General features: G+C 43.3%; 1 protein-coding gene across 3 annotated transcripts in view; it reads left to right on the top strand.

Annotated features, from left to right (window-relative positions):
• Positions 1-12,514, top strand: part of znf827 (zinc finger protein 827) — a 67,064-nt gene that overhangs the window by 35,537 nt on the left and 19,013 nt on the right. For all 3 annotated transcript variants that reach the window (XM_088915139.1, XM_088915138.1, XM_088915140.1), the window contains exons 5-8: positions 4,895-5,137; positions 10,578-10,814; positions 11,597-11,651; positions 11,828-11,928. In XM_088915139.1, coding sequence (XP_088771265.1) covers positions 4,895-5,137; positions 10,578-10,814; positions 11,597-11,651; positions 11,828-11,928 — 636 coding nt within the window. The remainder of the gene's footprint in view (positions 1-4,894; positions 5,138-10,577; positions 10,815-11,596; positions 11,652-11,827; positions 11,929-12,514) is intronic.

The following is a 12,514-nucleotide window of genomic DNA, read 5'->3' as shown; positions in this document are numbered from 1 at the left end:
ATGTATTATACTGCACACAGTGTAGCCTCTGCACGCCACCCTAAAACTGCTCATGGAAACAGACGTTCACTTTCACTTCGTAGGCAGGCTTTGGTGACCGAGGTGGAAAGGTACTGATGTTATTCCAGCTCAGAGAGTAGAGTAAGGGGTTGAGACAAGTAGACAAGATGGATAAGGAAGAGAAAGGCAGTAGTCATATCTGGCCTGTGTTCTTACTACAGTGATAATGCTAGCAGGACTCTGAGTCTCTCGGAAACTGGAGGCCAGGCCTGGAGGCTGGAGTGAGCAAGACAGGTTGCTACAGAGCTTAAGTGATGCCTTCTGTGTCTATGGCTGAGCTGTTTTGGGTGTTTTGATTTGTAAAGGTGTTTTCAATGTTAGAAATGTGATATAAGCAAAACACATCCAAAGATATTCCTTTGAATGGCCCTTCTTTGACTAAGACAATATCACAAACTTTTTAAGCTTTGCTAGAATAAAGGGCTGAAAACCAGAAATTCCATTGATAGCTGTTTTGAATGTATTCCACATCTCTTACTGTAACTGAGGGACACAGAACGATTGTCTACTGCAAATTTGGCCCAGATTGCACTGAGAATTTTTGCACATTTACATTCAAGACCTGTTTGGCTCCATTGAGGCTGTTTTTTAAAATATTTTGGAAAGTCTGGTCTACTCATTACTACATGTTCAAAACTGCAACCTAATCATATGGATGCACCAAAAAAAGATTATCTTACAATGGAAAACAGTAATGCAGATGACGGTACATGTACAGTATAGTGTTTTTTTTAGAATAGCAGAATTAAGAGTATTTTATCAGAGTTAACACTTCCACACCTTTTCCAAGAGGCAGCATTAATTCAAACAGTAGCTTAGCATCTCAGATTAAAGACAAAAATGTCCCACTTTCTGATCCAACAAGGCAGTATGTGATCTTAATTAGGCAAACACCTTGCAGCTAACAGACAAGTTGTGCTTAGCTTCTGACACCTGAGAAGACGACATTTCACGTTGGTCCAAAATCAGAGCTGAACCAATGCACAAGTCTTCAGGCCTTTCCCACAGCACCTCCCCTGCCTCTGCGGGCCTCTACTGACTCCCAGTTTCAGGACTTGCCCACTTCCCTTGCTATGGTGTGGTCCAATTAAAAGTGCTCTGACTAATGCACATCACCATTAATCAGCACAAGGTGGCTTTGCAGATTGATGACATGGTTGCTTAGTTCTGGGCAGCGGAGTCTGTCAGAAGGGGTAGGAGGTTAGGGCAGCACAGATCCTGGCTGCAGTTCCCTCAACTGGAACATCATTCAGCCACAAAGTGATAACCTCTGGTGTCTGCCGCGCACAACTATTAAATATGTGCTGCAGAGAGGCAGTGGCAGATTTTGTTCATGCCTTGGCAGCGATCGTAAGTTTTTATGTGTTTAATTATTTATTCTTCACATAAACTCTTTGAAATATGACCCATTTTCACAAATCATCTAGGGAGGGCAGCACCATTTCAAGAGCCACATGCATTCGGCATTCACCTTTACACTTTTAACCACATTTAGTCTATCCTCGGCGTAGTATCCATTGTGTGGTGCGAGCATTTTTTTCTGTGCAGTGGCAACTTTTAATGCCAGTCTTTATTAGAATAAATGTAATTAAAGTTATCCAAGTGCTCTGTCTGAAAAGGCACTGGCTGCCTGGTGCAGAAGAGCAGCTCATTCAGGGGTTAACCTGAGCTGCTCCAAAGACCCAGGTTAATTTAATCTGGTTCAGCTGTGGGCGCTGTAGGCGGACAAGGGCAAGCTAAGTGTTTGCATCTCTCCAGCAGTCTGTTTCATCGATTGCTCAAGGTTGTAGTAAGAAAGTCCTGGCTCGCCACTAAACTCTCTGAAGTTGTTATGTAAACCCAGCCTCTGGACAAGGGGGCAAAGCTTGGGCTGGATCCATGAGTCAGTGCCAGACCTGTTTAGGCATAGAGCTTCTCACAGGGTAATTATGTTGCACCTAAACAGTCAACTCAGGAGGGTAATGTCACAATAAGAAATATGGAATTGATCTCAAGGGGTCTGGCTGTAATGACCTGATTCTTTTTCATTCACAAGGTCAGGGCCAGCTGTACTGGATTGAATTGATACAGGCATTCCTTTTCATTCTTTCTTTACAAGGCTTCATCAGAGCTTTCAGATTTGCAATTTTTGTGCAAGCTATAAAGCTTAGTAAATACAATTCTATTTGCTTAGAAATTAACAGAAGTTATTTTTTTGCTGGTTTATTAGAAAAACATAACTGACACACCTGGGCATGTCAGGAATCAGGCAGGTTTCAGTCAGAACGGATAGCTATTTGCAGTGTACAAAACAAAACGGTTTAGCTGCCAGCTGGGAAGCAGGTACAGCAACATCACTGAAACAGTCCAGAGGGGAGAGAGAGCAGCTCCTCTCTGCTAGCTAAAGGCCAGAAGACTGCAGCTAGAGCAGCCAGTTCCTCCAGGGAATCCCCATCTTGCTCTTTTGGCTGCCATCTTGGCAGGGGGAATGAGAACAGGGGAACTCTTCTTCCCAGAACCCTTGTGCAGAGGAGAGACCACTACTCCAGGATTGTTAGTTACTTTGGGAAGTTGTCTCTAGTGGGGAAAAAATTGAATGCTAAGTACCTGAAATCTCAGTATGGGATTTGTTTTTTTCAAATCCAATGAAGCAGTAATATTTTTTCAACTTTCTTGTTCTTTTACAAAAATACAAAGAATGGGGGACTGACACAAACCATAAAGTGGGGTGATTTCAACAGGTGATGGAAAAACCAGCTTTGCACCAGCATATTGCAGCTTAACCACAATTCTTTCCCCAAGAGCAATTGGGATTGAATACAACCAAGAGGAAAAACAAGGGCATCACAGTTTGCACCCATAGAGAGATTTGTTTTAGCTGCAGTTAGCTCTGCCAGCAGTCGGTGTTATACCTGAAGATTGATAGCAGTCTGGGAGCTATGTCACTGAGGAGCAGTCGGGGCCTTGGTGGCACAATGCCATCTGAGAACATACGGTAACATGTTTCCAGGAGCACTATATCAAAGGAGCCCAAAATGTGTTACAATGTATCCCCTGAGGGCATCTGTGACAGAGAGGGCTGCCATTTTTCTTTGCACCTATAAGAGGCGGTACATTATTTGCCTGAGAGTCGATGATAAAAAAATAAAACAGGTTGTATCAGTCCGTACTATATGTCCGTTCATGTTCTCACTGTTTTATCCAGTATGTGGCCAAGGGGGAGCTGGAGTCTACAACAGGAAAGTAACGGTTCAAGGCAGAATACACTCTGGAAGGGATGCCAGTCTTATGGCAAGGCACGCACACACACACACACACACACACACACCAGGGCCAATTTTCCCAGAAGCCAGTTCACCTACCAGTATGTCTTCTGATTATGGGAGGAAATCAGAGCAGCCAGAGGAAACCCACACATACACGGGAAAACATAAAGAATCCATGCAGATAGCACACCAGGTCCGGAATTGAACCCAGGCCCCAGTGCTGAGAGACAGCAGTGCTAACCGCTGCGCTGCTATACTGCCCTAGTGCTATATTATATCCACCGGGAATTTTGTTTCATATTATCGTTACTGATGAAAGTGTGTATGACGTGTTTCAGATGATAGGCTTTATGGAATGGTGTCATGGGGTACTCCTCACATTAGGTTTGAATATCATAATGAAATGGAAATCCATTTGTCTTTTACACAAGGTGTTTTACATTTTTTTATCTTATCAAGGGGCTTGTAACAGGATGTAATAGGCTCTGTAGGATAACATATCATTATCTTATAGAGCCTATTATCCTATAATAAACATAATATTATTATTCTCCAAGGGATAATGCCCAGCAGTAATAAACAGTGCACTGAGTGTGGTCTTATAGCTTTATGTTAAAGCTCACTTAGGGGTGTAGTTTCTGTGGTGAGTTGAAGACCTACATAGGCCTGTGGTAAAATTCTGATCCCTGAACCCCTGGGTTGTGTTTCGTTTTGAAAACAGTCATGTCAGTGTTCTGTTTGGCTCATCCATGGCACAGCAGACGCTAGAGAAAGCTACTCCAAAATTGCATTCCAGTTAACCGTGGACACAAGCCATCTGGCTGCGCCTTGCCCAGGCACCAGCACGGACAGAATTTCCCATTGATTCTCAGGGATGTCTGGAAGCATTTCTGAGTGCATGGAAGAAGCTGAGTCAAACCTTGATGAACTGGCCTGACACCCAGAGGGGAGCTCCCACACCATCTGTGTTGGCCCTGGAGTTACAGAGCAGAGCGTTTGCCCACAAGGAAAACAATGCTGCTTTGCGAATTTTCATTGGAATTGTAGGCTCAATGTCATTCCAGGTTCTGACATAAGTAAAAAATCTACTAATTGGTGTGTTTGTGAATAATGCTGTGTGAGGTATGCAAGCATTGTGGCATCGTCAAGGTTTTCCTGGAGAAGTGAGCTCAGCCTCTCCGGCAGAGAGCCAGACGTGTACTCGGGAGGCCTGACGAAAGCCAACATCTGAAGAATGCTCTTGTCAGTTTGTCACTAAACAATTATAGGTAGTATTCTCAGAAAACATTCAAGCCAAGAGCATAAGGTTTTGCCTTTTGTTTAAATGAATATAGTATGTAGAATTAAGACAAAAGTCATTCTTTTGTCATCTGCTCAGGGTGGGAGTGCTGTTTAGTCATGTGAGTGTTCTGTATGTAATCTGACTGTGGTTAAAATTCCAGGCCACCAGGGGCAAAAGCAGTGACATACAGTAAGTTTGGATGAATGTCTTTATAAGCTTCGCTCTGGCATCACTGCATTGCCATACACTTTAACATGTGCATTCAAGACCATTTCTATTTCTATTTCTCTCTGTTTCCCCCCTTCAGCCGCAACTCAGAAGGAGATGATGAAGCCCCAGTTTTCCGTGAAGGAGGAGCCCCAGGCAGCGGAGCCCCAGAGCCCACGGCTGCCGCAGACCCAGCCCAGCTACGTGTTCTGCCAGGACGGGTCTGTGGGGACAGCGGAGCGAGCCCTGAAGAGCAGCGAGGGCAGCCCTCTGGCCAAGAGCAGCCTGCTAAGCCAGGACATCAACGTGAAGGTGGCGTCGGAGCTGCTGATGAAGCTATCAGGTACCGCTTCCCTGCAGGGCCCCAGCATCTGTGAGCTGGGTTTTCATACCATGCTGCCCAATCTCCCCCGTGATTCTGTTACTGACATACAGACAGAAGCTCTGTACACAAGAAAGACCTTGTCTGATTTTTTCCCTAATGCTGACTTGCAGTAAATAGCCCTGATATATTGTTTTTATCTGTACTTTCTAACCTGACAAGTAACATACTCAGATTTCAAAAACTGTTTTTGAATTTGTTATGAAATCCCTGTTGAAAATGCACCTTTTACCTGTCCGTTTTGCTTCATGTAATAAGGACAGTAAAATGCACAAATCATTCACCACGTTTGAAGCACAGAACCCATCATTTTCATTAAAAACTGCTTGTGGATAAGTAGACATATTGGGATCCCGTGGGCAGATGCAGAGGTCTTTCTGACGGATTTGAAAAGCAGGTTAGTGTTGCCTTGCCTGAGTCCATCCTTGTTTGCAATTAATGGTACAAGAAGTGTTTTACACATGTGCAGTTTGGCAGACTGCCTGCAGGTCAGATTTCACAGTGTGTTAGAGAAAGAGAGTGAGCATTGGTGTCTGACTACTGATACAGTGTGTCATGTGCATTTTTTTACCTCTGGGATATTTTTAACCAGCTTTTAAAACAACAGAGCCCTGGGCTGAATTAATTAGCCCGTTTATTGTCATGTAAGAGAACACATTATATGACAGCAAGCTTTGCGATTCTTATGGTTGGTTTGGAGATACGTCCAAAGCGATGTACAGAGACACTTAGGTGTGATAAGTGTGATTGTCTGGCGTACAATTGCCATGGAAACTTGCGTCTTAAAAATGAAACTGGAATCCGCTGACTTGTCTTCATATACTGTACATTCTGCCTTAAGACCCTGATCACTCACATGGTCAAAATATGTGGATGGCAGAGGCTGTTTAATTTGTGCAGCATTTAAAGACCAATTCAGAAATACTGTAGTTAGGAGAATGTTTCTGTTTAATTGTATAGTCTTTATGGTGTAACTGTGAACTACAGCTTCATATCCATCATAAAGACCCTGGTTACGTAACGGTTTAGTTTTTTTTTAAGTAGTGTCCTTTTAGAGACTGCGTTTTTTAGTTTTCTAATGGTGTTAACGTAGAAACTGATCAGCTTTTCATCTGTGCACTGCTCAAAACATGCGCATTGTCTTGCAGAATTATTGCAACATCTAAAATACAAGGTATTTTTTGTGTTGGTGTTCTTAGGTAGAGGAAAAACTATAACACAACTTTGATGTATGTATCGGAAGAAGCTTCTATGACGTGATCACATTGATCCATGTAATCGTGACCATACGAGCTCGCCTGTGGCATGCATTTATAAGGTTTTGAAGATTGAGACATAGAGTCACCATGATGCATATTTTATTTTTTGGGGAAGACAGAGACAGGATGGCAAGGTTGTCATCAGGGGAACAAGATGGATTTGTAAGTGTGCTAAGAACCAGATGTTGCTAAATAAGGTGAAGGAAGATTATTTTTTTAACTGACTAGTACAAGACTGTAAGAACATCAGTAACAGACAAATTGGATTTGCCAACCCTTGACCCATGGGGTGGAGAGTTATTGTGGGGAAGTACATGCTATTCCTGTGAGAGGACTTTTTTTATATATAAAAAGGACATGGACAGGTCTGTATCAGTTTTGTATCATGTTTTGACTTGGATTGTGGAACAGTTCTTACCAAATTCTGAACATCTTCCAGAATGAAGCAGTACAAGTTTGTGTCTTTGTCCGCAGGGTTAGTTTCTGTGTCCACGGGGTTAGAGTTAGGGTTAGTGTCTGTCTCTTCAGGTTTGGGGTTATTGTCTGTATCCGGAGCGTGGGGGTTAGCGTCTGTGTCCGGAGCGTGGGGGTTACCGTCTGTGTCCGGAGGGTGGAGGCTAGCGTCTGTGTCCGGAGCGTGGGGGTTAGCGTCTGTGTCCGGAGGGTGGAGGCTAGCGTCTGTGTCCGGAGCGTGGGGGTTAGCGTCTGTGTCCGGAGGGTATGGGTTAGCGTCTGTGTCCGGAGCGTGGGGGTTAGCGTCTGTGTCCGGAGGGTAGGGGTTAGCGTCTGTGTCCGGAGCGTGGGGGTTATCGTCTGTGTCCGGAGCGTGGGGGTTATCGTCTGTGTCCGGAGCGTGGGGGTTAGCGTCTGTGTCCAGAGCGTGGGGGTTATCGTCTGTGTCCGGAGGGTAGGGGTTAGCGTCTGTGTCTTCAGGGTTAGGGTTAGTGCATGTGTCGGCAGGTTTGGGGTTAGTGTATGTGACTAGAAGGAGTGTGCTTCCTGTTCATGGTGCATCAGAATACCCCAATGATACCCTTTTCCAGGTGAGGGACCAAACACGGTTATTGGATACATATTGAAAAACTCCAGATGCTGGCCTCAGTATCATTCAGCACTGCTGAATTTAGGGTCATTTAGGGGCTACTCTTGGCCAGGAGTGACGGAGAATGCTGTAGTTGTTCATTCAAATGCTCACTCAGTCAATTAGGCTGCATTGTACAGCCAGTATTTCCATCATTATTTCTGAAAACTAACCCTCATACGCTGAGTTGATTAACATTTGCTATTTCATTCATTTTCAAAATGTACTTAAGGGAATTAAAAGCGATTACAGTCTTGTGTGATAGATTAGTACAGTGTCACCACCCTCAAAACTACATGGTGCGTTATTAAGGATGGTCATTGTATGCACTGCACTAGTTTTAAAAGTAGGTCACTTTTCACCATCCGTTTACAGTAAGTAAGCTTTTACACCTTTCACCCACCACATCTGTTTAATTTATAACATAGCCATCCCTGGGGCTAATTAAAGCGCATAAACAGACTTTCTGCTTATGGTGCCGCTTGAACAGATGTGCCATGATACAGCAGTATACTGCACACATTAACCCAGGTGTGAGCTACACGGTCACATGGAGGGGATTGAGTCATTGGTGTGGTCTGACTTGCAGTGGAGTGTCCTCCTGTCTGTTACAAGTGCCTTTGGTGTGAATTGTACCCTTTCTCAGGGGGAGCCTTCTGAGTGCAGACCTCCTTGCCAGGCATGTCCTTGATAATTAAGTTGAGCCAATCAAAAATGTGACAGCACCCTGACATGCCATGCAGGCTTTTCATTATACCAGTGAAACCCTGATCTTCTGCATTTGCTGCATTTGCACAGAGTGGGAGTGTATGCTGAGGTGCTTTGAAACCGCAGTGTTGCTCTTGCAGTACCGTCGAACTTGCTGTAGAAAACTGCAGCCAGACTAAATAAGTAGGAAATTATTAAATTTCCTTTGTGTACAAAGTGTATAAAATGTGTTGGGCACAACAACGAAGAGCAGGAAATAGCAATGTATTTTATGTAGGTTTTATCTTTGAATTCCTCCATGAAAAGCCCACACATGACCTGTGAAATACAGGGTGCTGTCAGGCTCCTCCCTGCTACATGAAGTGACAAAACCCTTCGCCTGTAATGAAAGGTTAATTCTGATCCTGGGATCTCTAAACAGTAAGACAAGAGTCTGGAGTTACTCCAGACTGCGTTCGCAGTTTGTAAGCAGATGTGCAAACGGGAGCAAAGGTAATACACACCTCGAAATTTCCTGAGACATGCTGTTCCTTACAGCTATCTATCGTATGCTGTTGTATTTCGAGGAGGACCCTAAGAAGTACCAGGACATTATGTTGTTCTTTTGAGCCCTAAAAGCTAACAAAAAGTAATGTTCATAGGACAGATACATTTTCTGGATGGTAGGGGCGGAAACATCAGTACTGACGTGATTAAAATGTTGTGTGCTTAACCAAGCAGCTTTCTTCGAGGTCACTTCTGAGTCTAGGGCCCGGATTGTGTTAACTTATAGCCTTATCTGGAGTGTAGATCTTCGTGTCCTTTTCATGACCTCAGCTTGTGGCTTTCACAGTCCTGCATTTGCATTTGCTGTGGGGGCCTTATTAAAGGATTACTGGGCTGCTAGTTTTCGCTGTCCTGGCGTGGCTCAGCTCTGGACATATCTGGCACCTGTACCCTGGAGTACGCAGCACATACACAATGTATGTCAGCCTCAGACCAGATGAGCACTGCTCACCTAGCGACTGAGAGGCAGGCTTGCTCAGTAATTTCCAAAGGGATGTTCCCCTGTGGACTGCATCGCTGTCCAGGCACATTCATGCTCTCCTGAAAGGTGTGAGCTAATACACAGTTCAGAATGTGAGCCGTTGCTCAGAAATCCTAGAAGCTGGCTCTTCAACATGAATGTACAACTGCAGCTCATTAAACCGGCCTTCTTATATCTTTGAGGTTTCAGCATTTTACCTGTAAGCCAGAATTAAGACATTTGGCATTTTTGCCAAAAAGTTTCCCAAAAAGTTGAAGAACGGATTCTTAAACATCTTGCAGATCCCTTTAAAATTGAGAAGTTAGATCTTACAACTCCACAGTTCATGGAATCTTTTAAGTGTTCTTCAGAAAGTTAAACAAAAAAACACCTGGATTTCAATAAGTTTTCAGTATTTTATACTTTTTATATGGAATTCCATATTTTAATGTAGAATCTATCAAAGTAAATTAACAAAAAATAATTATGTCCAGTCTTTTAATATTTTGCTAAACCTAAATTTAACAAGATACATATTTAAGCTTGAATTCTGATTTGGTCATGTTAACATTATAGACAAAATAAGTTATATTGGTCCTATTAAGCTTAGAAAAAAATACTTTTAAAAACATCAGTGAATGGTAGTTTCATCGTGAAAATTACAGTTTCAAGGGAGTGATGTCATCTTCTGCAACAGGCTCAGTTCCGGTGAGACCTGTTATATTCATCCCCTTCCCCTCCGTGAATGTTCACACATCAGTTGCTGTAATCCAAGTTGCTGCTTCATTGTGTAGCTTGGCACCTGCTGGGATTCCACCTTCAGCATTGTGAAGATTTCTGCTTCACCACAAGAGCGGGTCTCCTGCCACAGGAGAGCTCAACTTTATCCAAGTTCCAAGGAGGTGATGTCACCTTCAGTAAGAGGCTAAAGTGCCACTGGGCCCTGCTGCACAGCTTCAGGAAGAAAATAAGATACTGTTTTCTTTTTCTTCTGAAGAAGAAATATTCAGTCTGGGAGGATTTTGTTTTGTTTGCTTGTTTTTTGTTTTTTATGACTGGTACTCTTCATTTACAGTTGTTGAGTTCTAATTGGTAAAGATGTGGGAAAAACTAAACAAAACAATTTTCTGGTTGAAGAGAACCTAGACCTTCATTGTGTTCTCTACTTTTGACAAAAACTTTTTTTTTCTGAGGTGAAAGCTAATCAAGCTGTTGCAGTGCAGGTCTCTTGGGTAAGCTAGCATGAAAGACATACTGTAAATTCTTACTCCAGTAATATTTGACTGGTAAAGGTGGACCTTGTCTGGAGGTTTTGGTCATCTGTCTGGGTTGGCTTGCTTTCAACAGAAAACAACAAAGAAACGCACCTACAGAAGGCCACAGTGAAAGCAGAGCCCATGGAGATCGACACCCACGATGACCTTCCGTCCTCCGCTCGCCTGCTAGGCTTCTGCACTTTACCAGGACGCGAGAAGAGCGAAGCACTACCCAGTATTCCTGAGGCCTTGATCCGCCCCCAGAAACCACTCTTTTCCCAGGACATTTCGGTCAAAATGGCCTCCGAACTTCTCTTCAAACTATCAGGTATGCATCCCAGACACAGAAAATGGGTCTGAATTAGGGCTTAACTCTGTGGTCTAAGAACAATGACCCATCATTGAAACATTTAAGTTTTGGTCATTTGGTGATTTTCATTTATTCAGTATAATGAGGCAGTGTGAGGATCTTCCATGTGAATTGCAGATAAATTGTATTTTCTTGGAATAACTGTAGAGTCCTTTCTTGGTTGACAGGGAACAGCACATTCAGTTTCCCTTTAAATGGAAGCTGCAAAACACACGCTATCACGACTTAAATATGCATCCGACATAAAGTGGAATGTTTCAAGGCTGTATAATAAGCTCACAGACAGATAGGCTACAAATAGCAAGTGAATTTTTCTACCTATTTTTAAGTGTAAGGCATTACGCATAGTCGGTTGCACACTTTTTTCCCATTTGTAATTGTCATGGCAACACACTCGGAACTCCATCCTCCGTGCTGCCCTGTGCTGTAGCAGTGTCAGGCTTTAAGATGAGGGGTGTTGTGCCATAAAACACTACCAAGGGAGCAGTCACTGTGAAATGAAGTCATTACTGCACTGTGAGAAAGTGTGCAGAAATCCCAGCAATAATATGATGTCTAATACCGATTACATGCAATGCTGCATAGTCCAAACTGACACCTGACACTCTTGGATGTAGTGAAATAAATCAGTGTGACCATGAAAAAGCATATATCTTCTTTATCATAGTGGTCTTCTTTTCTGAAATGCACTAAACTAGGACTTTTGTGTGTCCCCTTGCCTTATATTTCCTCTCTTTCAGAAAAAGTAAGCAAAGCTAACGATCACAAAGACAACAGCATGTTAAACATGAACAGGTAAGTCCCCACAACAGATAGCACTAACGTCGCATGTTGATAGCTGATGTGTAAAATACAAAACTTATCTTTTTTGCAAATTGCAACACATCCCAGTGTCTGTGTTCCATTGACACTCTTACTGGTCAAAGCAAATTTAGATTCTTAAGAACTTCTGTCTCTCTGACCCTTCCTAGCCCTTTCCTTGAAGATGGCTTCAGACAATCACCCTTTGACTCCTGCTCCAAGGATGCTGTTCCCAACGAGGCTGGCTCTTCTGCACGAGCTACACTGCAAGGTAAGCCACAGTCCCTTCCGACAGCCCTGAGCTCTGGAGAGATCCCCTCCACAGTCCCAGCTGCCTCATTAACACATTGCGCACACTTGACTCCCAGGGACAGACTCCTAATGAGGGAGCGCTAGTCAGCCGAGTTCTGTTTCCGAGTGTTTGTGCTTCAGTCCCTGCCTCCCACTGGCTAATGAAACCTTCACTTCTCATCTCGGAGTGGTTAAGGGATGCTACAACGCAAAGGGCAATTAGCATCTGCCATTCTCGTATCCCGTGTTGACGAAAAAGTTATTGTGTTTCTGGATGTCAAAGGTGTCCTGAACGTTAATTTGCCTAACGCAAATTTGCCTAACGTGAGAAGGAATCCTTTCCTTCTCACTTTGAATTCTGTAGACCCCTTCTGTACAATCCAGAATAGAAGCTTAACTGGGAAATATTCTGACATATTCAGTATTGGAACACTTTTTATTTTCCTTACTATAACCTTAGCATAAAATTAAACCTTACAACCTCCCCAAAATCGAAAGAGAACCGCGGCTTTCCTAAAATCTCCCGGAGTTACCAAACACATGTATTGTATTAATTACCTAGAATT

The sequence above is a fragment of the Atractosteus spatula genome, chromosome 1 (genome assembly GCF_055471065.1).
Source record: "Atractosteus spatula isolate fAtrSpa1 chromosome 1, fAtrSpa1.hap1, whole genome shotgun sequence".
NCBI classification, from domain to species: domain Eukaryota; kingdom Metazoa; phylum Chordata; class Actinopteri; order Semionotiformes; family Lepisosteidae; genus Atractosteus; species Atractosteus spatula.
Note: the sequence above shows the minus strand (reverse complement) of the source record. Positions and strands in the feature narration are given on the sequence as shown.